This window comes from Danio aesculapii, chromosome 18 (genome assembly GCF_903798145.1).
Source record: "Danio aesculapii chromosome 18, fDanAes4.1, whole genome shotgun sequence".
NCBI lineage: Eukaryota > Metazoa > Chordata > Actinopteri > Cypriniformes > Danionidae > Danio > Danio aesculapii.
In genome coordinates, this window is record NC_079452.1 from 15,293,950 (window position 1) to 15,321,300 (window position 27,351).

General features: G+C 36.2%; 1 protein-coding gene across 1 annotated transcript; it reads right to left on the reverse strand.

Moving 5' to 3' along the window:
• Nucleotides 1–205: 205 nt before the first annotated feature.
• treh (trehalase (brush-border membrane glycoprotein)) lies at nucleotides 206–26,891 on the reverse strand. The gene is made up of 15 exons (XM_056478979.1): nucleotides 26,792–26,891; nucleotides 26,249–26,349; nucleotides 26,014–26,161; nucleotides 22,311–22,398; nucleotides 22,112–22,212; nucleotides 17,151–17,243; nucleotides 15,405–15,521; nucleotides 15,185–15,307; nucleotides 13,146–13,195; nucleotides 12,799–12,999; nucleotides 10,098–10,315; nucleotides 7,110–7,221; nucleotides 3,331–3,443; nucleotides 981–1,034; nucleotides 206–572 (listed from the first exon to the last, which is right to left on the reverse strand). Exons 1-15 carry the CDS (start codon nucleotides 26,869–26,871, stop codon nucleotides 432–434), a joined length of 1,740 nt encoding a protein of 579 aa, XP_056334954.1. The 5' UTR covers nucleotides 26,872–26,891; the 3' UTR covers nucleotides 206–431.
• Nucleotides 26,892–27,351: the final 460 nt, after the last annotated feature.

Here is a 27,351-nt window from a genome sequence, read left to right on the forward strand (position 1 = left end):
ACCCTAAGCCCATCCAAGATGATGTTGGCGACTTTAATCAATAGTATCAGAGTCAAAAAATAAAATACAGGCAAAACAAAACTAATACCCAAGGCTCCTAACAATAGACTGACATCTTATGAAGATCATGTCAAATAAATCTATGTTAAATTAACAAAAGTCTAATTATTCTATTGTTAGTTTGTGTGAAAAAAAGGACTCAGTGCACCTTTAAGTACAGTTTAATGTTGAAATACGCAAGACTGGGCCTTGAAGTACACTCAGAGAAAGGTGAATTGATTCTGCAAATAAATGGCACACCAGGAGGCCAAAAGGCTTGAAAATAAAACAGAAAGTCATTGATTGAACTCAGCTTCAACTGTTGAATAGCAATGCTGGGTTTTCTCATGTGTTTTTTCTTGTTCAGCCTCCAGACATATCACAGATGAGGATCAGAATAGAGATTTTAAGACAGGATAGACCAGTCCAATTAGAGCGCATGAACACACCGGGACACGCCCTCCAGAGCTCAGCCTATCACCATACTGATCCAACAGCTGCAGAGCAACCCCATTGGTCCATCCAAATCCCAACTATGACCAATAAAAAAAAAAAAAGTCAGGTCAGGTGTGGGTTATCATTCTTGTCTCTTCACAAACCGTGCGGGACAAGTTATCCACCAAAGTTTTGAGGGTCCAGCAACAGCCTGCAACACTAATGTCAGCCTGATAGAAAGATCTTTTGAGGTGTACTCTATGAACTTGCAATTTGATGATCTGAGCTTCTATTAATTTGCCGTTTCTTCTCTAGACACTCTATTGGTCCTTGGGGTCTGGGAGAAAATGAGATTCTACATTTCAAGAATGGTTCTGCTGGGCTGAAGAACTCTAATTTACCCCTAATTCCTCCAGAGATTAAAATGTCTCGGAAGCTCTGTGCCCGGCCTCGGAAAAAGCAGATTTATGAATTTGAATATGTAAATATGAACAGACCATTAATACCTGAACTTCATACTCGCCACCTCCTCCGGGCTTTCCATCACCGTTGACATCGTACTGTAACAAGGACAAGGCATGAAGAGGATCGCAGTGAAAAAGAGAGAGGGAAATAGAGGGAGTTTTGAAAACCAAATCATAACTGAAATAAAAATACATCACAATAAATGGAAAAATAAAATGAAACTAACGACAATCACTGTAAAAACTGAAAAGTTGGGACCTTTTTTTAATGCAAAAAAATCAATAATATGCAATTTGCTGATTTTCTTAAACATTTAATTGACAATAGTACAAACAAAAAGATGTCTAGTGTTTTCAGTGAGCAACTTATATTATTATATTAATTGTATTCTGGAAATAAAAACAAATTTACACTACCTGAAAAAAGTTGTCGCCTATACAAGTTTTAGGAACAACAAATAATAACTTGACTTCTAGTTGATCATTTGGTATCAGATGTGGCTTATATGAAAGGCAAAGGCCTTAAGATTATGCTTCTTTTACCTAAATAAAATACGATCATGCCTTGATTTTTTATTATTTAATTAGGACAGTAAAGTCTGACTTTGCTTAGACAAAAGTCTTGTCACTTAACAGAAATAATGTACAGTACAGAATATAAAGTCATGGTGCAGTGGAAAAAGAATAATATTGTATATGACTCCCGTGAGCTTAGAGGACTGAATCCATACATCTCTGGAATGACTCAAATAACTTCATATAAAGTAACTCAAAAAAGTCATCTGGAATGGCAAAGAAAGCATTCTTGCAGGACTCCCAGTGTTCATCAAGATTCTTTAGATTCATCTTCAATGCCTCCAGCTTACCTCAGACATGCTCAATAATGTTCATTTCTGGTGACTGGGTTGGCCAATCCTGAAGCACTTTGACCTTCTTTGCTTTCAGGAACTTTGATGTGGAGGCTGAAGTATGAGAAGGAGCACTATCCTGCTGATGAATTTGCCCTCTCCTGGGGTTTGTAATGTAATGGGCAGCACAAATGTCTTGATACCTCAGGCTGTTGCCATCCACTCTGCAGATCTCTTGCATGCCCCATACTGAATGTAACCATGGCTGTTTCTCAATTCCAAGAATGCTGAAAACGGACTTGCGTTCTTGTGGAGACCGGTCTTGCCAAGTTACCTCGGGAGACCACGAGAACAGAGAACACTTCCTGTGAGAAATGAGATGCTGCATTCTTTCCTGGTATAACACGCACAAAAAACCTTACAAATATACTTTGCACAAAACAAATAAAACCGATTTTAATACTAATTTCAGCAAATAAACACCCTTTATGATTTTCATGGTAAATGTTTACTTCTGTCTGTCAGTCTTTGTTACAGAGACAAATAGATCTCTGAACTTTAATAATAAATCTATATTAAATGCTGCGCTTCCTACCTCTTTATTCGGCCGCAATGACTTCTGGGACTTAAAGCGAGTTTTGTGCTCAAGTCTGCATTCACGCAAACTCGATAACAACAACACATCTGAAAACTTTCACACATCCTCCGTCCTTGCGGTCTTAAGTTTTGGAACTGATCTTTGGCACTTGATGACGTTACACAAGAATACAAGATTGCTGAAGAACACGTGTTGAAAAACAGCCCATGATTTCTTTCCTTCACCAAACTTGACCGAATACTGTGAGAATCTTGGGTTCATGTGGTTTTCAGTAGGTCTTCTGCAGTATTTGTGATGATTGGGACGCAGTTTAACAGGTGATTCATCGGAAAAATCGACCTTCTGCCACTTTTCCAAACGATCAACTAGAAGTCAAGTTATTTGTAGCTCTTACAACTGTGATCGACGACACTTTTGTCAGGTGTTGTAGATTTGGTGCAAACACAAAAATTAGCTCTGGTCAACACTGAATGTGTTCAGTTTAAATAGAATTACTAAAACAAACTAAATATATAAGAACTAAATAGAAATTGTGATCATAAATCTAATGAAACCATTAATGAAACAAACAAATATTAAACTAAAATATACAGAACATGTTATAATATCAAATAAAAACAAATTTATAAAAATGCATGTTTTATTATAGTTTTAGATTTGTGAATTAGTGTTCATTTACAGACAGTTTTGTTGTTGACCTTTTTGGCAGTAAATAGGTATTTATTAAGTGCGACCCTAACAGTAAATGGATTTTCTCTAGCAATTGCCAATTTACGGTTCATTGGTTGTACACTCACTACTGAGTTTCATTATGGGATTCAATGAGTACATTGGATTTTGACCACAATGATTCCAGATAAAGCTATAGATGGATTTTCCCCTCAAACACTACATAAAAGGTAATGTTTGACAGCCCAGAGATTTGGAAAATTATTGAATTTCTCACCTTCTCAAACATGGCTTCATATTTGATGAATGCCCGCCAGTTGGTCTGAATCCACCGCTGGGCCAAGCTGAAGGCGAGCTCTTGAGCGTGGGCTGAATGGAGCCCGGAGAGACCTGCAAACACATGATGGATGGGCGAGAAGTGGGAGGGTCATTTAAATGGCAAATTCACCAACTACTGAGAATCATTAATCACGTCCTAATAGTCACTTCCCAAACTCGCAGACAAGATTTGACAGCAGGTAAATTGAATTTTGAAGCAAATGATGTGATTTAGCGAACAGACTGAAGAATCTTCAGATGCACCGCTTCAAGTTATAGCTGAAGTGGCTGATGTGCAAAATGCTGATGTATTAGTGCCAACCTGCGCCTTTGGATAAACAGTAAACATGCTGTTAGAAATTGGAAGAAAACCAAACTGTTATTGTCTGCAGGATCACACCGTTCCCTTTTCTCAAGGATGTTCTCTCCCAATAATTCGGCTTCCAGGATTTTCAGAGAGAAAAATAAAAATTGCCACTTCATAGAAGCTTGCCAACTTCGGCAGATGCCAACAAATTTGCACAACATGCCCTCATCCTCAATAACAAAATATGCAGAGAAGTAAAAGAATATTTAAAACTGTCATTTTAATGTCGTACTACCAATTTATATCCAAAGTAATATGTAATAAGCAATGGTCTGGCCAGCAGGAGATCAACGTATTCTTGTTCAGATGACCAGATGACCTTGTGTTCTTACAATTAGCCTGGATGTTTGGAAATGTTTAGCCCAACAGATGTAGCTCTTTATTTAAGGTTTCAGTTCTATTTATAGGGCACAGTCCACCCACTCTTATTACATAAGGCCGCACATCACACTGCTGCTGGCTTTTCATGAGAGTAAAAGTGTGAATCACAGTGATGCTGAGTTAAGATGATTAGTTAGTCAAATATACTAGAAGATAAGGACAATCTTCCCAGTGGAACAATAAAAATAGTGACTTATTTTGTGGACAACCTTTGTAAAAAAAATATGTGCAACCCTATACCCATGCATAGAGTGTGCTCAAGAAAAGACATATATTTGAGCAATATCACACAAAAACCTGTGCGATAAGGCTGTATTTTGGAACTGGTGGGAGGTGTGCATTGGCTCAAGGCCGCAGACCGAGTGTTCCTCCAGTGACAATATACAGCCATATTGCACTGCTACGAGTGTGACATTGCATTTATACAACAGTTCGACGGCATAATCGTGTATATAAAAAAGAAAATCAAACACAAAAATCCTTTTTTACAAGGAACTACTTTCTTCCACCATTCATTCACATCTGCAGCTGACTTTAGAACAGCAGAAACCGTTGCTTTAAAACACATCACTTTAGAGCTTGTATTTGAATGATTCTCTTGCGTAATGTCTAAAGTGATGACAAAACAGTTTTACTCACATTTTAAGATTATAGGGCTGAACAGCATAAAATGCCATCAGTTTACAGAGATTTCCCAGCATTTCTCTGTTGCTATCGGGAGATCACAATAATTAACCCCGAAAAAGCCAAAACCAACAAACACCAGCAAATTACTATGTTATAAATACAGCACTACAACATACAAAAGAGAGAGATCAACTTAGAATGTCACTTACCAGATTCATAATGATTTGGTCAGCTGTAGTTTGAAATTACACTGAGGTTTTTCTCCTCTGAGAACTTATTCAGTCTCTGTCGCCATCTTGTGGTGCAACAGTCTTTGCTCTGCTCAGTATGACAGGCCAATAGCCGTTGATGTGAGGTCTCTCCGAAATTATAGATATTTAAAATATATATTAAATATATTATTTATATATAAATATATTAAATATAAAATATATATTATATATTAAATTAAAATATATATTTATAATTAAAATGCATCGTTGAGATCTTAACAACTACATTCTTGTCCAAAAAAGCCTCAAAAGTACATTATGTTGTCCAACAGCTGCAATATTTGTCAAATTATAGTGAGTTTATTGATTTGCTTTTATTGATACACGAGCGTGAAGAGGCTGTACGAATGCTGTTATTGCAGAATATTGCACCGCTATCAGCCAATCGGAATCAAGAACCAGACAGAACTGTTGTATCAACTCGTATATAGAGAGAGGAAGATAGAAGAGATGTGCAATATTTACTATCTATGACAATATCAATTGTTGTTTAATGATATGCAAGCTGATATTTGTGTCACTCGTTTTGCAAGAAATAAAAGCCAAATATCTTGATAGTTCAGAAGTATTGACTGCATGGTGAAACCTAATGAAATTAAAATAGAATTTTGAAAGCCAAAAAATAAATGATGTGTGGGCTTGTTTTATAATATTTATAAGATATAGAGGTTAATTTGATGTGTTAAGTAGAATCAAACAAGCAAGAGTGCGGTTTCTCTGAATATCTACCTGATATTCGCAAATATAACATTGATTTTAGTGAGTAATATTTTGGACAGAGAATTGTCATTTTTCTCTGTTTGCTCAATGAAAGTGGTTCCAAACAAAACCAGAACAAAACGTATAATTTGTTCAAATTCAGATAAGTCAATGATTGATCCATAAAGTGACATGGCCCAGTTTCTAAATGAATCAGTAGTTTTGAATGAATCATTTAAATGTATGGCTCAGTGAATCACTCATTTTAACAATTTTAACAAATGTATCCCTGACAGGTCTAAACCAGCCAAGTTAATAGTACAGAAACACATGTAAATAAAATGTAGCTAATAATCATTAAAATCCCAGCTCTTTACGCAAGAGTTGAATGGATATAAATATTACATTTTATGATTTTCTGGAAAGTACCACAACACAAGCCACAATGTAGGGTTTTTTTTAAGAGCAGAGGTGCCCAAAGTAGGGCCTGCAGGCCAAAGTTGGCCCATGGCAAACTTTGGTTTGACCCGCCATCCCATCTGAAATTAGAGGAAAGGAGAATGATGGGGAGTTGGTTGGGGTGCATGCCTTTGACAGAGATCGTCATTTCGAATTTAATGTATACCCCTTTGTTTCTTTAACAAAAATCAAGTTTGGTATTTGGCCCTTCATAAGAAAAAGTTTGGGCACCCCTGTTTAAGAGAATGAGCCCCCTTTTTAAGGTCATGCCATAGCATCTCAATTGGAGTCAGAAGAGGACTTAGAGCGGGCCACTCCAAAGTCTTCCTCTTGTTTTTCTTCAGCCATTCAGAAAGTGGACTTGCTTGTTATCATTGTCTTGCTGCAGAACCCAAGTTTGCTTCAGCTTGAGGTCAGAAACAGACAGCTGGCCATTCTCCTTCAGCATATTTTTGTATACAGCATAACTCATGGTTCACAGCAAGTCTTTCAAATCCTGAAGCAGCAAATCAGCCCCAGACCATCACACTTACACAACCACATTTTACTGTTAGTATGGTGTTCTTTAGGGTGTTTGAAATGCAGTGTTACTTTTTTCACCACACATAATGTGGGACACACCTTTCAGAAAGGTTAAATATAATATATAATAGTATGGTGAGGAGTTCAAAACACTCAAAACTATATACCAAATAACCTGTTTGATTATTACATCATCTTTAAATGTAAACTATATTAATCCTCCTGCTCTAATGTGCTTAATACCTAGACTACAGCATGAAGATATAAATATTAATTGTATGATTTTCTATAAAGCAGCTTTACTGGGGAAAAAATGTGCATCATGAAAAGCATTGCTCAAAAAAATAAATAGACTTGACTGAGTCGGAGTCATGAGTTTGTTCATATTTATGCCACGAGAATCCAGATTACCTTCAATAATGATGTGCTGGAGTGGAGGCCAAGCGTTGGGCATGTCCCACTGCTGACCACTGTCACTGAGAGAGGTGGGAATCCCATTAGGATAATCCAGACCTCCACTATCCTATACACACAGAATAAAAGACCAGCATGAGGAGATGGATGTGAAAAGTTAAATACTGTGCAAAGACTGCCATCTGCTGCTAAACATGAAGTTTGCATCTGTACCAAGTAGGGAATTGCAGCCTCGCTCTATTTGATTTCTCACCTTCTCTGTGAAAGCTAAAAATATTCTTCTCTTGAAGATTTAGGAACCATTTGCGATTCAACAGGGAACAAATGGTGAAGAACAGTGGTGTTTCTCAAGTGGGAATACATTAGATATGAAGGCATTGCAATATTAATTTACCGAGAGTGTGCACGGGAGGTGATAATTAAAGCAGCATTAGGTCAGATGCAGAGACATCTGGAGATTATCTGCAGGAAAAAGGAATTGTTTTAAATAAAAAAACATGAATTCACAATTAAGTTATTTGTGTGAACATGCGAGACTTCAGGTTCATTAGCCACTATATGTAAATAACTAGACGATTATTATGTGCAGGAAAGTAAACTATTTGCTACAAACCAATGTGCTTCAGGGTTATTATAGAAACTAAAATGTCATAAAGAAAGTTACATAACATTAATTCTCACTTGAAAAATGGGGGAAAGCATAAGAGCAAAATTAAAATGAGGATTAAAAGGAGGAAACAAATGTATGTAAATACTATTCCTTACTGTTAATAAAAATTACAGGTCACACTTTATTTTGATGGTCCGTTTGATGAATTGAAGTTACATTGCATCTACATGCTAACTGATTCTCAGATTATAAGCAGACTGTTAGGGTTAGTGTAAGTTGACATGTACTTGCGGTTTCTTTTAGTCTGGTAAATGTCTGTTAAAGGAGCAGTATCAACAGATATTAAGCAGACAGTCTACTAATACTCAAATGGACCATCAAAATAAAGTGTTAACAAATTACAAGCTACTCAATCACACTTAACCTAAACTGCAATTAAGTAAAAAAAAAAAATTAAAATTATAAACACCTAGTTGTTTTGACCATACTTCCACACTTTTGCAAAACATTATTGTACTTTTAGTTCTGAAATCGTATATTTAAATATGCAAATAATGCATTATTTAACCAAATATGCACTCATTTGCATATATTTCTACAAATCAGACTTAAAGTCTTGTTCTTTTGATTATTTGTTTTTATTTAGATGTGTTTTTATTTATAGGGCACCCGTTGAAATACTCGTCAGAGAAAAGTGTTTCTGGGGGGTTTAAGACTTTTGAACATGACTTTTTTTTTTTTACTATTTTAATCAATAGCTATGTTTCCATCTAAAGATGCAAATTAAATTCATACGCAAAACTGTAATATCGCATAAAAGACGTGCGAATAAAGCAGAGTTTCCATCCAACGAATCAGAGAACAAAAATCATCACTTCCTGATTATCTGGCACCAAATATCACAAGTAAAACGGAATTTGCAGCAATAAGAGAAGCTGCCTCAATCTTTTCTTTATTTAATAAATGACTTGCGCCTCAGAAGACGATACCGATACGCAATGAACACATGGTGGCATTTGAAGGCGTGAGACGCGGAGCACAGACACTCTCTTGAGAGTTCTGGAGGACATTAATAATATAATAACACTAATACTGAGATGGTTAAGGCATCTTAAAAATGTCCAAAACAACATTTCAGATGTTTTACAATGTGCTCAGCCTGCTGGATTGTCCATTCACACACACATTATCATCACATCATCGCTCATAACAAAATCACATGACTTGCGCATACTGGAATTTGTACGATAAAAGTGTTTCCATCATAGTTTATGTGCATCTTTTCTTATCGAATAAAAAGTTTATCCTACTTAGTTATGTGCTTATGTTTTAAGCGCATTTTTTAAAAATTGATGCGCTTGGCGTTTCCATCAACTGATTTTTATGTGCATATCCAAAATACAGATAAAAATAGGTGAATGGAAGCATAGATAGTGTCAATGAAGTTATATATGTTTTTTCAGGTTAAAGTAGGAACCTTTTTGTAGAATAAAATGTTCATACTATTTTGTGTTAAGACCTTTAAAATTCTTTAAAGTGTATATATATATATAAACAAAACTGAAGTCTGATGAAGAGTGCTGCTGAAGAGGAGAAAAAAAATAATTTTGACAAAAGAAAATGTGTATTATATTTGAGAAGTCCCTATAAAATGAACACTTTAGTGTATATTTTTGATGTTTTCTTTCCAATAGACTGAAAAAAAGCACTTTATTAAAACCCCAAAAGCCTCAGATGCATTAATGACAGATGCATTAACAGGCTGTCCACAGTGTCTTAACAAATATTAAAAGTTGATAAATTTAGATTCATTTAAGGCCCTTAAAATGTCTTAAATTCTATTTTACAAAGTATTACATTTTGCATCATTTTTGATTATGTAATGTCTAGTTGTATGCAACATTTTGCCTGAATATAATCTGTAAATATTGGGATGCCGTGTTGTTTATGAAATCAATTAAATCTCGCTAGATTTGAGGTCACATTGCTTTACTGCAGTAGACAATATGATGCCATTATTTCTGCTGTTCTATAGATCCCAACTGCTGGATTAGCATTTTTATTCATGATATGAATAATGTTTTAGTTTAGAATTAGTTTCTTACAGTCAGAATTTAGTAAATATACTGCAAGTTAAAATGTGGCCAATGTTATGTGGCGATGAGGTCTTAAAATGTATGGAAAGAGTCTTAAAAGGTATTGAATTTCACTCTCTGATTCTAGCATATACCCTCATTAAAATAAAATGTTTTCTCACCTAAAATGACCCTTGTGTGTTTATGATTAAAATATAAGTAGCTGTTTGCACATTTTAATACAAATAGCCAGAGGAGCTCTAACACTAAGGTTGATGAAGTGTCTGGAATTTTGCTCACCTGCAGGTAGTGGACAGCCTGATCGCTCATCTCCGGCTTAGAGTAACACTGTGCCCAGAGAGGTGCTAGGTTAGACGGGTAGAAGGAGTGGTGACGGGTCTTGTTCACCAGGTTGTAATCAAACCAGGCCCCTTTCTCTGCATCCCACAGCAGACTCTCCACAGCTTTAATTCTAGCAGAAAGAGCCTTCTCGTATTCCAGTGCCTTCTCTTCATTACCTACAGGAAAATATTGCACAGTGCTTATAATATACACACAAACCACATCGTTCACTATTTATCAATTTTACACAATCACTGAAATGTTTGGGACCAATTCATGTACTGTCCTAATTTTTTTTTAAATGAATACATCGACCACAAAAAACAAATAAATAAATAGTATAGCGGCAAGTAAGGGCCTTTATGACACTTATGTCTTTGACAACACACAATTTAAGGCTGACACTAAAACACATCCAAGAAGGAATGTAATAACTGGAAAAATATAATGCATGTTAGCTTGAGTATACATCGATTTAATCGCACAACACTTGGATATTACCTCAGTCATTTTTGGTGATGCAAATATAAATATAAATGCAAATATAAATTATATATATATGTATATATATATATATATATATATATATATATATATATATATATATATATATATATATATATATATATATATATATATATATATATATCTCATACATAAAACCAATTCTAGCAACATTTCAGCTGATTGTGCAACATCTCTGTTTCTATTGGAGGTGTCAGTGTCAGTATGGTTAATAAAACACACTATAGAATTTACTATAAATTACTATAGTATATTTTCATGTGGGTGTCTGAAAACTGAAAATAGATCTGGTAGCAAATCTTGCAGCCTCGGTTCCATTTTCCCCTTCAATTTTTTGTTAACATTATTATTTATTTAGGATATGCATTTCCACAATTTGATTCCAATACCCGATTATTAAAATGACAAATTAAATTTAATATTCTTAAGAATAAAATATGATATGTGATATCAGGCATTATATGAGTGGCATAAAAGGGTTTAAAAATGACAATAATAGTCGGCGCCAATAGCCTGGTGGTATTGTGTGCTGACATATAGCACTGACATGCTCACGGCGACCCACGTTCGATTCCCGGCTCGAGGTCCTTTGCCGATCCTTCCCCTCTCTCTCTCTCTCTCTCTCTCTCTCTATCTATCTATCTATATGACAATAATATCATTTATCACAATATATTTTGGTGCAATATATCATATGACAAAAAATAGATATTGTGACAGGCCTAGACAATATGTGATTCAGAATGATCTTAACTGCAATGTCAGTGACTTCAAACTCTGAGGAAAAAAAAACAACTCTACAAATGCAGTAACCAACAATAAGTGGTATTATGCTGCCATCTAGTGGCCAAGTTAAAAACTGAAAACCTGTGTTTTGGTAAATAATAAAATTTAATAATAAATGCTGTTGATTTGCTTTTTAAAGATACCTAAATAAATATCGGCAACTGTTTTCAACTGTAAACATCATAAGAACAAAATTTAGATATTTGAATGATTCCTGTATGATCGCTAAATGATTTAGTTTTTAAAATATCCCCTTTAAAATCTAAGTATTTTTATTCTAATAATATTTCACACAGTTACTGCTGGGGGCTTAATGTCGCCTCACAGCAAGAAGGTCACTGGTTCAAGCCTCAACTGGGTCAGTTGGCATTCCTATGTGGAGTTTGCATGTTCTCCCTATGTTCATGTGGGTGCTCCGGTTTCCCCCACAAGTCCAAAGACATGCGCTATAGGTGAATTGGGTAAGCTAAAATTGTCCGTAGTGCATGAGTGTGAATGAGAGTGTATGGGTGTTTCCCAGCAGTTGGAAGGGCATTTGTTGCGTAAAACATATACTGGATAAGCTGGTGGATCATTCTGCTGTGGCAACCCCTGATTAATAAAGGGACTAAGCCAAAAAGAAAATGAATAAATGACAGTTACTGCTGGTAGAATTTGGTTGGCTTCTGAATTATGAAAAGCAGATACATATAAAACAAAAATTTGAACTTCATTTACTCAGAGTAAATACCCACATATATAAATATCCTGAATAAAGTGCCCAGAGACAGATGTCCATCATCCATCCTTAAACTAATAACTTAGAATTATTATTCGTTAATTACATTTATTAAGATAAACACATTAACTACAAGTAAAATACAAATATTCAAAACCAAAGTATAATTTAGAGCATATGTTTAATCTTCTGACTTTTAAATAATGTTACCTTAGTAAATCTAAAGGATAAAACGCTAAGATTAAAATAATAACTACAAAAAAAAGTAAAAGAAAAAAAGACCAGCATGACGAAATACTGCAGATAAACAAAGCAATGTGGGTTTAAAAGAAAACTGCTGACTCAATTGACAGTGAATTCAGACAACTGCAAAATGACTGATTGAGTAAATTATGTAATAAAAATAATAATTTTGCATGCGATTTTCTGAAAAACACCAATTTCAAAAATGTTTAAACAATAAATACTTTGTTCATTTAAACACATTTTCTTAGTTCATAATACAGTAATGCTAAAAAAAGGAAATTGCATAAAATGGAGAATCAAGTGAATGCTTACTTTACTAATCAGTATTTCGAGATGACTATAAGTGTGTGTAAATGCACACAAGTGTGTTTTTGTCTCTTTTACCCAGACTCCTGTGGAAGGAGGCCAGCAGACGCTCATTGCGGCACATGATGGCGTTGAGGTCAGCAGGCAGGATGGCGCTCGTCTGTGTGTCTCTTAGGCTGCCGTTGTTTCTGCCTGTGTCGTCAATAAACCAGCGAGAGGAGAAATCCCAGCCAGACTCCGCACCAGACGTCAAGTCCATCCAGAGTTGCTTCTGAGCCTCTGAAACACAAACATTTTTGATATTGATATTTGATATATTGAGATAAAAATAGCCTTTTATATATGCCATTTTAAATAAATATTCATCTTATTGTGATACATGTCACTATTAAATATGAATCATTGAAAAACAGCTGGATTCCTACCTGTTGGCAGACCCTCAGCCAGCTCTACATCGTCACTGTAGGACTCAGGCCTGAAAATAGTTTTACACTGAAATGCATTACAATGATTAGCAGAAATAAATAAAATATACTTTGAAAATTGAAGTATTTTTTATTCTAATAATATTACACACGGTTACTGTTGGTTGAATTTGCTTAGCTTCTGTAACAAAAAAAAAACAAGCAGATAATAAACAAATAATGTTCACTTTATGCTGATTAGTGAGTGGCACATTATTAAAAGGTCAGATATCTTATGCTACCTTATATTAATGCAGACTTTTAAAACAGATTGTAAACAGGACTGTGACTTTCACAAATTATATTGTTTTTATCGGGAATAATATAATAATAAAGACAACAACCCACTGAGTGATAAAGCCTAACATATAGAATGACATTAAGCAGCAAATTCAAGATAGTTGTGGTGAGACAAATGATGCCAGAACTGTCACTTGAGGGTTTTTTCTGAGGGGTTTTTCTGAAGTTCGTCCTCCAAAATGCTGCTTTTTGTGTTTATTTATCAAACAGTTTGTACGGTTGCATTTCTTCTCACAGTTCTACCTTATCACGCACTCAGGAACCACAAAGAAAGGTTTCTTATCTTGCTTTTCAACGCTCATTCACTGTCACGAACAATAAGTTGTACTCGCCTTGATTACACACACCTGTGTGTGCCTCTCTTCATGCTTGCCCATATCTATTCGCCATTCAGAGCTTCATCCAGTGGTCAAGAGAAGAATTACATTACAAAAGAATACAAAACCGCTCTTACAATACTGGAACAATGCAATTATTATTATTTATTTATCATTTGATAGTATTAAACAATTTGAAAAAAGAGCAACCATTTATATCTGACTTTTTTTTTGTCCTGAACAGAAAATCAGTCAATCAATTAAAGTTAATTCTGTTATATTTTAGACACAATATTGTCTTTATAAGCATAAATATTAAGCACCAGCAAGACTGTTGTATTTCTGAATGAATCCAAATTATGAGTTTATCAAAATGATTCAAAAGTACATTTATAAAGACAGCCATATTTAATTTAAACCTAAAATATTTGATGTATTTGGTTTAGTAGCCAAATTCAATGTAATTCATTAGATAAATAATAAATAAAAGCATTTCCAGCCTGGTTTCCAGCCATTTCCAGCTTGGTCTTAGCTGGTCAGACTGGAAAATGACCAGATAAAGCAGCTTGACCAGCCTGGTTTAAGCTGGACATAGCTGGTTTGGCTGGGCTCCCAGCCTGGCTAGGCCGGTCAAGCTGGTTTTAGCATGCATTGTTTTGCATAATTTCCACTACAACAGTGTAACTATGCAATATAATACTACTACTACTACTACTACTACTACTACTACTACTACTAATAATAATAATAATAATAATAATAATAAGGTGACGCAGTGGGTAGCGCTGTTGCCTCACAGCAAGAAGGTCACTGGTTCGAGTCTCGGCTGGGTCAGTTGGCATTTCTGTGTGGAGTTTGCATGTTCTCCCCGTGTTCATGTGGGTTTTCTCCGGGTGCTCCGGTTTCCCCCACAGTCCAAAGACATGCAATAAAGGTGAATTGGGAAGGCTAAACTGGTAGTAGTGCATGTTTGAATGAGTGTGTATGGGTGTTTTCCAGTGATGGGTTGCAGCTGGAAGAGTTTCCGCTGTGTAAAACATATGCTGGATAAGTTGGTGGTTCATTTCGCTGTGACAACCCCTGATTAATAAAGGGACTTAGCCAAAAAGAAAATGAATTATTATTAATAATAATAATAATAATAATAATAATAATAATAATAATAAAGTATTAAAAATCAAATAATAATAGACAATGATAAGTCAAATTATTTGGGCAAAAGTGTTGATTGAAGCTCTTGAACTTGAAGTCAAGCTTTTTGAATAATATTTCAAAGTTTTTAAAGAGGCTTACAAACTGCCATTATTTTAACATGCAAGTTATAGTTTCTCATTATTAACGTTTTCTTTTAGCGTGACCGTGAGTGTTAACAAGTGCTCTCACCTGGGATGGTCCACCGGCACGTTATATCGATTCAGGATGTGAGTCAGTTCACTCGTCACCACATTAACCGAGCGGTTCTGCATCCAAAAGCTGTACTCTCTTTCCAGCGCTGGCAAAACCTGCCTGAACCACCGAGCACATGCAGAGCAGAGGTGTTATTCAGCGCAGCAACTCAATATTCAACAGACCTGCAGGAGGCCAATTTAGCTGGAAAGGTTACCTGAGGAAGTCTTTGTCTCCGGTGGCCTCGTAGAAGCTTTCCACCATTAGAGGAAGAAATGGAGGCTGACTGCGCCGCTCATAATAAACACGACCACCGTTTGGGACAATGCCGTATCTGAATGGAGACGGAGAGGACAAATGTAACAAAATTAATGACGATGATATAGAATTTAATATCATAAACTGATGCAATAATTTGTCAAGAAAATGACTTTGGGAAATGAGCATATGATTGTGAGGTTATTTTCATTCAGTCTTTTTTGTGCTATTTAATGGTTTATTTTTGAAACTGTTGTACAGTTCAAGTCAAAATTATTAGTGATTTTTTTTTAATATTTCCCAAATTATGTTAAACAGAGCAAGGAAATTTTCGCAGTATGTCTGATAATATTTTTTCTTCTGGAGAAAGTCTTGTTTGTTTTATTTCAGCTAGAATAAAAGCAGTTTTTGATTTTTTTATAAACCATTTTAAGGTCAATATTATTAGCCCCCTTAAGCAATAATGTTATCGATTGTGTAAAGAACAATCCATTAATGATTTGCCTAATTACCCTAACTTGCCTAACTAACCTAGTTAAGCCTTTAAAATGTCATTTTAAGCTAAATACCAGTATCCTGAAAAATATCTAGCAAAATATTATGTATCATGTCAAAGATAAAAGAAATCAGTTATTAGAAAACTATTATGTTTAGAAATGTGTTGAAAAAAAACTGTCCGTTAAACAGAAATATACAGAGGGGCTAATAATTCAGGAGGGCTAATAAATCTGACTTCAACTGCATAGGCTCTATTTAATGATCTAGGTGCAAAGTCTAAAGCGTAGGTGCAAAAGCATTAAGGGCATCTCCGAATCCACTTTTTCCATTTTAAAGATGGAAAAATACGCTCTGCGCCCCGGGGCATAGTCTAACAGGGTTGTGCATATTCTCTAAATGTGATATGGGTGTGCTTTCAGCATAATGTGCATTAAACCAATCAGAGTCTCATCTTCCATTCCTTTTAAGAGTCAGTTGCGTCACGCTGTGGCACATTTGCTATTTACATGGCGTACTCCATAAGTGGAAAAACTGAATGCTTCACTAGCAAGAAAACAGTTAAACAGATCTGCAGAGCAAGGATAAAGAATGAGCCTCCACCATTCGGCCTCTTTACTTTCTTTTTACTTTAACTCTTCTTTTTACTACTTTCGGTGAAAAGGAAACAGTGAAAACTCAGTTCACTGAAGACTCCATTAGCCTACATATTTAATTTTTTTTTGTCAAGCGCAAATGTTTGTTTTAAAACCATTTCTAAATTCAGTTCTAATTTCCAGCAAACGAATGAATGAAGAATAATAACGAAGTATGGTCAAAAAAACAAGTTATATCCAAACATACATCCTATTCTTATGCTGCAAATGGTGATGCAGATGTCTCCAAAACCCGACAGGTGGACAAATCTGAACTTGTTTTTATTCAAACAAATATAAATATGCATATAATAAATAATACTCACAATAATAACAACATTACACAAATTCAAATTGTCATGAATAAACTGAAAAAAGCCCCAGCTCAGATTGGAACACCCAGGGCCCACAAAGTGCAATAGATTTAATATTTAAACAACATGAAAAATTAAAGTTGCGCTGGTCTGAAAATAGCAATAAATCGCACCAAACACGTCTTGCGCCTTATTGCGCTGGGTGTATGATAGGCCCCAATATGTCCGTAAGCATTTGAAAACAGGAGACAATAAAAGTACCTTTCCACCAGGTACGCAAAGTTGAGAATCATTCCTCTGGCTGTCTCAGTCATCTCAGATAAAAGGAGGCCATTAATTACCCAATAGGAGTCCCTGAGAGAGGAAGAAGAAAAAAAAGAGATATTAACCAAATTGTATTGCTTTTTCCCAGCACAGAGCTCAGGATTAAGATGTTACAGTAGTTGTCAGGCTGCTGTGTTGTTGTTGTTGTTTTAAGTCATTATGACCATGTGTGCACCAGAGTGAAGGTGCTGTCACACTTTTCAGTCCACTGACTTCCATGATCTCTGCAATAGCAAGTGACAATCATCCTGTCAATATCCATTAGACAAATGTCTTCACTTTTTCTTGTTCAAGCAGTTAAACTGAGATCAAATGTTTTGGGACTATTTTAAACTACAGTCGTGTCGTTTTTTTAAACAGTCGAATTCAGTATTGCCACCTTGTGCGCATATTACTAAGTACAAATTTGTTAGTAAGACAATAGGTTCAATCAGGTTTTAAGGCATATCATAGTACTGCGTCTGCACTGCTACACGTGATGAATGACATTTTGTTATTTAGGAATTCGGAGCACTCTGTGATCCTTATGCTTCTTGGCTTTACTTCAGCTTTTGACACTATAGACCATGAGATCCTCATTTCCAGTCTTGAGAAATTGGTGGGCATTTAGGGCTCTGCTCTTGAATGGTTTAGATCTTATTTGTCAAACAGAAGCTTCTGTATTAATGTTGGTCAGATCTTTTCATCCTCCAGACCCCTGATGTGTGGAGTTCCGCAAGGGTCCATCCTTGGACCCATTTTATTGTCTTGACATATTTTACCTTTAGGATCTATTTTCCGAAAATATGGGGTGGCTTTTTATTTTTATGCTGATGACACTCAGATTTATGTCGCACTTTAAAATAATGATGAAAATGGCCTTGACTCCCTTATGAGATGTCTAATTGGGGTTAAGACCTGGCTGTTGTCAAATTTTTTAAATTTCAATGAGGGAAAACAGCTGGTCTGGTTCGGAGATCCTGTCTTACTGGAATTATTAGGTTTTGGTGAGCTATCAACTTACCAAAAACCTGTTGTTAGAAACTTAATGTTTCATTTCGATGATATTCTGAAATTTAACAAATTTGTTAAATCCAGGTTTTTTTTTTTTCCCATTTACGACTTGTGGCAAAAGTGAAGACATTTCTTTCTTTTAAATGACCTTGAGAAGGTGATTCGTGCTTTTATTTTGGGGAGACTTGATTATTGCATCTCTTTGTAAGTGGGTATCAGTCAAAATGCCCTGAATAGAATACAGTTATGCAAAATGCAGCTGTAAGACTTCTGACAAGGACTCACAAGCATGAACACATCTCCCCAGTTCTTTTCTATATGGGCTGGCTGCCTGTTAGGTCACGGATTGATTTTAAATGATTAAATTTTGCTTAGAAATCCTTAAATGGTCTGGCATATAGTCTTATTTATCAGATCTCCTATAATCCTGGGAGGTCACAAAGGTCTTCTGATCAGTTTATTCTTTCTGTACCAAGGTCCCACTGTAAGCGACGTGGGGATTGGGCTTTTGTCGTTATCAACCCAAAATACTGGAACAAGCTTCCACCCCACATTAGACACACACCAACTTTATCTGTTTTTTAAAACCTTCTGAAACGGCATCTTTGTTCTTTAGCATTTGAGTGTTTTCATGTTGAGCGGTTTGTCTTTTGTTTTAATTGTTATGTATGTGCTGTATGACGTGTTATTTTACTTAGTATTGATTGTGTACTGCACTTTGGACAATGTTGTGTTGTAAAAAATGTGCTATATAAATAACCTAATTAACAATATGCAGTTGGAATATGCACCATATACATGACAAAGACAATATTTAAAATAATATACCTTAGCGGATAAAATCATATCTGATATACATACAGTTGGGGTCAGAATTATTAGCCCTCCTGACTTATTAGCCCCCCTGTTTATTGTATTCCCAATTTCTGTTTAAAGAAAACACATTTGTGAACATAATAGTTTTAATAACTCATTTCTAATAACCGATTTATTTTATCTTTTTCATTATGACTGTAAATGATATTTTACTAGATATGTTTCAAGACGCTTCTATACAGCTTAGTGACATTTAAAGGCTTAACTAGGTTAATTAGGTTAACTAGGCAGGTTAGGGTAATTAGGCAAGTTATTGTATAACGATGGTTTGTTCTGTAGACAAATCAAAAAAAATTGGCTTAAAGGGGCTAATATTTTTGACCTTAAAATGGTTCATAAAAAAATAAAATCTGCTTTCATTCTAGCCGAAATAAAACAAATTAGACTTTCTCCAGAAGGAAAAAAATGATCAGACATACTGTGAAAATGTCCTTGCTGTTAAACAACATTAAAAAAATATATATTCAAAAAAGAAAAAAATGCTTATGTAAATGCTGTCAATGGAATTGTCTGTATCTAATAGACAAGTAGACTGTAGTCAGTGTTGGGCAAGCTACTTGAAAAATGTAGTGAGCTAAGCTATTAGCTTCTCTACTCAAAATGTAGCTTAACTACACTAAAACTAGCCCCTGAGAAATGTAGCAAGCTAAGCTAAAAGCTACATGGCAAAAGTAGCTTAGCTACATCGAAGCTATTTTTACAATTTTCATTTTTAAAATCGAAGCAACTTAAATCCAAGTCAATTATATCTTAGTGATCAATAAAACTGTCAATGAATCATGAGGCAGAATAGTTCAGTTCAGTTATTTACTGTAAATTATATGCTGTACTAAACAGAAACGCATTATAGTATATAATAGCTAAAACAAAAAAAACAAAAAAAAAAAACAGATGTTACACAAAGTAATATAGTAATTTATAGTAAAGGGAAATATTTTGGAATAAGCATTATATTTGTATAATAATATAAGTTATTGCATCTTAACGTACTTCTTGAGGTATGGTCATGAGGAGTCCTGCTTAATAAATATCTCTCTCCCTCAGTCATCTTTCCATCAAGCAAGTTTTGGTTGGTGACGTCGGCAGTAATGCACCAAAAACTTTGAACACCGTATAACAGGTAGAAGAAGAAATCGTCCATCTCGCCATCATATGGATTTACTTTCATCGGCTAGACACCGGCCTCACAGCTCCGTAAATGTCGGTGCAGTCACTTCTTGATCCGCGATCAATAAATGTAGCTTTAATGCGCTTCTTGACTAATAAAATAACTTCCCTACTAAAAAGCTATTTGATTTAGAATGTAGCGACACTACCGCCACGCTACTGAGAAATGTAGTTAAGCTAGTAGCGTCACTTCTTGTAGCGATGCTTCTGCCCAACACTGACTGTAGTACTAGACAAGGCACACAAAAAAAGGAAATAATTGAGCTGTTGTGATGCCAAACCCCTCGTCAAAGAAAGATGGTGTTTAAAATGTGACAATAGCGACTTTTTCATTGGAGGAACCTTATTACTAGAACTATTGGTGGAAGCACATGTTTTTTGGTTGTTGGTTTTTTTTGTTTTTTTTTTTTGAACAGTGAATATTTTAGTTCTCAGAAGAAAACTTGATGGATAAATGGATGGATGAGTTTGACGTATGGATGGATGGATGGATGGATGGGTTTGACTGTTGTTTGGTTGGATGGATGGATGGATGGATGGGTTTGACTGTTGTTTGAGTGGGTTTGACTGTTGTTTGGTTGGGGATGGGTGGGTTTGACTGTTGTTTGGTTGGGATGGGTGGGTTTGACTGTTGTTTGGTTGGGGATGGGTGGGTTTGACGGTTGTTTGGATGGATGGATGGGTTTGACGGATGGATGGATGGTTTGACGGATGGATGGATGGTTTGACGGATGGATAGATGGGTTTGACAGATGGTTGGGTGGTTTCGACTGTTGTTTGGTTGGATGGATGGATATATGGGTTTGACTGTTGTTAGGTTAGATAGATGGATGGTTGGGTGGGTTTGACTATTTGGTTGGATGGATGGATGGATAGATGGATGGGTTTGACGGTTTGGATGGATGGAAGGATGGATTTGACTGTTTGATTGGATGGATGGATGGATGGATGGATTTGACTGTTTGATTGGATGGATGGATTTGACTGTTTGATTGGATGGATGGATGGATGGATGGATGGGTTTGACTGCTGTTTGGTTTGTTGAATGGATGGGTGGATGTGTTTGACTGCTGTTTGGTTGGATGGATGGATGGGTGGATGGGTGGGTTTGACTGTTGTTTACTTGCATGGATGGATGGATGGATGGATGGATGGGTTTGACTGTTTGATTGGATGGATTGATGGGTTTGACTGCTGTTTGGTTCGTTGGATGGATGGGTGGATGTGTTTGACTGCTGTTTGGTTGGATGGATGGATGGATGGATGGTTTGACTGTTGTTTAGTTGGATAGATGGTTGGATGGATGGATGGTTTGACTGTTGTTTAGTTGGATAGATGGTTGGATGGATGGATGGATGGATGGGTGGGTTTGACTGTTGTTTGGATGGATAGATGGATGGATGGATGGGTGGGTTTGACTGTTGTTTGGATGGATGGATGGGTTTGACTTGTTTGGTTGGATGGATGGATGGATGGATGGATGGGTTTGACTTGTTTGGTTGGATGGATGGATTAATCTGTGGTTTGGTTAGGGTTAGATGGATGGATGGAAAGACAGACAGTGAGATGGATGGATGGATGGAAGTGTTTTATGAGTCCAGGCTTTGTAGTTGCCAAGAGTAGCATGATGCTAACTAACGAGTTGGCTAAAATATGTAGCGCAGTGCTCTATTTAGCAGCACACAAAACCCAGCTATCTGCTGTGTGGCTATGACACATTGCTGATCACTTGTTTAGACAAGCACTTGGTTAAGACACAGTGCGAGTATGAGCCATAATAATAGTGATATTGGCATTAGCAAGTCCCACTAATTCTTGTGCAAATACTTCTATGTGTGTATGTGGTAAAGGGAAGCACTAACCAGTAATAAAGTTCCCTAAAGCGCCCCCCAGGCACAACCACTGGGTGTGGGGTATAAATCTGCGAGTACAGCTCTGGGTGGTCTCTGACATCATCACGGATCTACACAGCCACACACATATATATATATATATATATAAGCAACAAGATAAAGATTAGTTAGCACTACACAGTGTACATTCATGAAAATGAATATTTACCTTTCGACCAAGCGACTTCCACAAACTGTGGAGCTCTTCAGCCCAGCTGCGATATTTTGAGTCAGACACCTTAGATAAGAATTTTGGCCTGTGGAACAGGAAATAATACATTGTCACGTCTTCATAAACTAGCTTGACTGCTGCTTGTATTTCTTCATACTGACAGAGAATGTTGACTGAGGCTTTAAACATGCTAAATTTATCCTTTACTGTTCCAAAAAACTAATGCAGGCTAATTTTACAAGTCCCCAATCTCCGGGTCTGGCGATTTTAGCTTAGCATTGATCATTGAATTCAATTAGACCATTAGCATCTCACTCAAAAATTAACAAAGAATTTTAAATATTTTTCCCATTGCTTGACTCTTCTGTAGTTACACTGTGTACTATGAACAATACTCTATTTCTGGTGTAATAATAAAGAAAATGTGCTTCTGTGCCATGGCAATGATATAACTGTGCAGTTACTCAGCTGGGGACTACATTTAGGCAGTCGTGTAATATCATAGTGCCTGCTGCAGCCACGATATGGCAGCAAAGATCCTTGAACATTACGCTAAAATGAGAGTATTGTTCAGGGGTTCTCAATGTCGACATCAAATGGTCCGAATCTGAATTTTTATTAAGGTCAAAGGTCTGGAACAATCTATATTACATAACTTGTTTTAATAAACTTCCACAACATGCATCACTGGTCAACACTATTCATTTCTCTTTAAATAAAGTGGCATTTGCATTCAAAACATATTAAATACAATGTAAATGTGGCAAAACCACTAATATGCTGTACAGCAGGGGTTCCCAAACTTTTCAGCTCACGACCCCCAAAATAAAAATGCCAGTGACTCGCGACTCCTAATATCCTCTGATGTGGTTTTAAATACACAAACGCGCACACACCAATAGGCCCAAATAAACTAGATATTGGATAAATATGGTAATTATAATAGTTTAATTAAAGGAATTAGATTTTTGGAAATCACCAAGTGACCCTTCTTGATTGTCCTGCGACCTCGTGGGGGTTCCCGACGTTTTTATAGTGCATTTTTATAAACAAAAAAACAACAAAAGGTAGGCCCAATAGTATTTGGGTGCAGACATGATAATACAAGCTGAGATTAAATATCTTAGAGATGCACTGTCAGACACAATTCATTTAATGGAGCTAGTGACGTCACTGTGAGGGGTAGGGTTAGGTGTGGGCTGCACCAGGTCTGCATCCAGACCTTTCTCCAAAAAAAAAAAAAAAAAAAAGTGAAAAATACAAGGTGTGTAATAAAACTTTAGTAGTTGTCATTTTGTGGTCCTTATATCTAAATTTTGTGGATGCTGTCATTTAAAATGTTATGTTTCTTTTCACATTTTCCACTCTTTACAACTCCAATAGTCTCATTACAAATCAAGCAGGATGGCTTTGTGCTGGCTTGTGGCATAATAAATGCATATTAGTCTCTCCATTCAACTTTGAATGGTCTATTCTCTTCATCAAGTTTTCTTCTCAGTGAGACTGACATCATCCATTCAAATGATCGTTTTGCTGCAGCATGTTAAAGCAGGCACGCACAATTAGCCACTCGAGAAAGTGAAGCCTTGTATGATCACATGACAACAGCGTCACTAGTTATTTTTGGAGGCTTCTAAGCTGTTCTCTGATGCCTCAGATCTATTAAGTTAATCAATCCAAAAGTGAAATAATGGCCATACACCAAATAGACGATATAAGTATGGTGGGAATACAAGTTAAAAAGGCAAGATATTAGGTATTGCAGTTAGCAAATCAACCTCAGAACAGATTACAAGAAAATTTCACAAAGGCTACAAAAGACAAAAAATATCTTTAATTGTTGGCTCCAAAGGAGTTTATCTGTTCAAGGTAGAGTGCTGATCTCAAAAGCTGAAGGTATTTCCAGACTTGTATACCCTGCACTGTCCGTTCATGTAGATGTGTACCACAATTGACAATGTTATGCAAGTTTATTCGGAGAGGCAAAACGGAGTATGTTAAAAGAAGAGCAATAGGAATACATCAGGAGGAGGATTAAATGCATTAGATTTTGAAACTATTAACAAAATCTTTAAAATCAATTGGATCAAGAATTGCCTTTATAGCAACAATTCCTTTAATAAATTCCTTTACAGCAATAATTCTTTATCACTAATTTTATCTTTAACAATGTGGCCTCTGCTTTTTCTAACTTGTGATTTCCTAACTGAAAATCCTAACTGCAGATAAAAGTGTTCTTCCAATAGCAATGGTTAAATGGAAACAAGCCTTCCCTTTATTCACCCCCCCAAAAAAAATCTGGTCAGATATTAAAAAATACATAATTCCTAAAAAAGTAAAAGAAACATTTTTTAAAATATTAAATAGATATCATCCTTGTAATGATTTTATTAGCACATTTAGGCAAGGTTTTTCACTCTTGTGTTGTCTTGATAAATTGGAGCCGGAAACAATTCTTCATTTATGAATTGCAGTTACACAAAATGGTTTTGGTCCAAAAGTTTATTATAAATTTATTAATATAACTGATGAAATGGTTTTATTTATGGATTGTATCTCTGGATTATTGAAAACGGACAAAAATAACAAAAACCACAAAACCTTTGCTGACTGTACCAAATTGTACACTTTTTCATTGATCTAAATATTTTTTGATTCCCTGACTTCTATACAGAGTAATACCAAAGCTATTAAGACATCCCAACTCCTAAAAAATACTTAATGTACATGATTAAGTTTTGTTGTTAATTCCCTTGTATACTGTTTTATGTAAAATTCTGTACTCCCGTTTAAATCAATAAAAAAAAGACGAGTCGCGCAGGAAAACTTTAAATATTTGGCTTCGATTTTAGTTCGGCCTGTATTTTATTTTTTAAACAAAATTACAAACAAGTAAAGAGTTAATTTACAAGGTTTATGCATTTATCAAAGAAGGAACTCCACAATTAGAATCCTTTACGCATGGTTTTGCAATATGAAATGGTGTCTGGTCTGGATTGAATACCTTCACAATCTGGATGCGAACCGGAGTCCGACTTGGAGAAGCCCTGGTATAGTTCCTTATAGTTTTTGCATTAAGCAAGATTCTAATCCGATTCATTGATCTATATTGTAAGGTAGGCTAAATGTGTTCCCACCAGACCCAGTAATCAGCCGAATTAATTCAAAAATAGTGAAAAATATGGTTTAACTCTAGGGAAGTGTTTTCCAACTCTGTTCCTGAAGGCACACCAACAGTACATATTATTGATGTCTACCTTATCGGACCCATTCAATTCAGGTTTTGGATTATCTTCAAATGTTCTGATCTGTTGATTCAGGTGTGTTTGATTAGAGGTTGAAATTTTGTACTGCTGGTGTGCCTTCAGGAACAGTGTTGGAAAACACTGCACTAGGACAGGGTTTCTCAACCACGTTCCTGGAGGCCCACCATCACTATGTTATGGCTGTCTTCTTTGTTACACCCATTATGGGTCTTTTAGTCTTGGCTGATGATCGGAACCAGGTGTGCTTGGTTAAGGAGAGCCTTGGAAAATGTGCAGAGCTGATGGTCCTCCAGGAACGTAGTTGAGAACCAGTGCTCTGGGGGAGTTAAAAAATGAGCCTATTTGTAAGTGTCCCTTTAAGATTTTAGAATTAACTACTCTTGTATTCCCTATTTAACATGACAACAACTCAATTTCTGTATCAATGTTCTCACTTTGAGTGCCAGTCTGAAGGTGTCCACTGCTCAAATTCATTGCCCGGCTCTTCAAAGTATGTTTGCAGGAACGTCTTTATCTCGGAAGATGGTACAGCCTTGTCTGGGAATTCTGAACTCAGATTGGCAAAAGCCTCCAACACGACCTCTATGGGCAAGCAGGGGGAAAAACTCAGGAAGTCACTGATTGGCTTCTCAGACATGCATCAAAACAAATCAAACATGTTCGACTCACCGGGAGCTGTAGTTAACTTCATATCTACAAAGTACTTGTCATCATCAAACAGTTTAGCCATCTGGACCTGTCGGAGGACTTCTCCGGTGCAGTAGATCTGACTGGTGGCAACAAAAACATGTCAGACAGCTGATGCGCACAGTAACAGAGAAGCTTGTTAACCAGCCCACTTCTTGTCTGGCACTCACAGGTTAAGCTCATAAAACCAAGATCAATAACACTCTCTCTACTAGGGTTCTTTGATGAAGGTTCAAAGCTCAGCTTCGCAACATTCAACACTCCACCTGCTTTGTCACGGACTCAAAGTTCAGTCATAATGAAAATACCATCTGGTGGCTCTTGAAGTCTTTTGTAACACATTGAGGACCATCTTTAAAAGGTCAATGAAATGCAGAAGACATTAGGCAAGTTATAAAAAGATATTCGCAAGGGTGTTTTGTAGGAACTAATAACAACCTCAATATTTTAATGGTGCAATTTCATTGGCTAATTTAGAAAAGCATGATGAAACCCTGACCATGAAGGCTGGTTATGGGAACTAACCTGTCACAGGGAGCAAGGAGTGCATCGCCGAATGAGAAGAGAAGGGTGGACGAAATGATTGTCACAATTAAGCAGTGCATCTTGGTGAGCTGAACTATAGTCAGTAGTAATGAAGTCAGTAAACTGTCACCAGAGATTTAAAGCTTGAGCTGTTTTTCAATGATAGGAGGGTTAGAGGTCAGCTGTACTACACCAATGAATCATTTTCAATGGCGCATAAGCCTATCAGTATGCAGATTGCTGGAAGCAGCAGCATTAAAAGGTTACATAAGGGCAATGTTTACTCTGACATTCAATCCTGAACTCAAGAACAAGCACATTACTAGCTTTTACTACAGCATACAAAGATAAAACAGATGTGGTTACCAACTCTCCATGTATAAAACAAATATTTTATATTGTCAATAGTCCAAGTGTCTAACGCATTATGGAGGGTAACTGTCCTTTTTGGCTCCAACAAAACAAAGTTTACATATTCAGAGTCTATTAACTGTTCTGCAAATACTTATGTGGTAAAGAGAAGAAATGAGGAGTTAGAGTGCCCTAAAGCAGCCACCGGG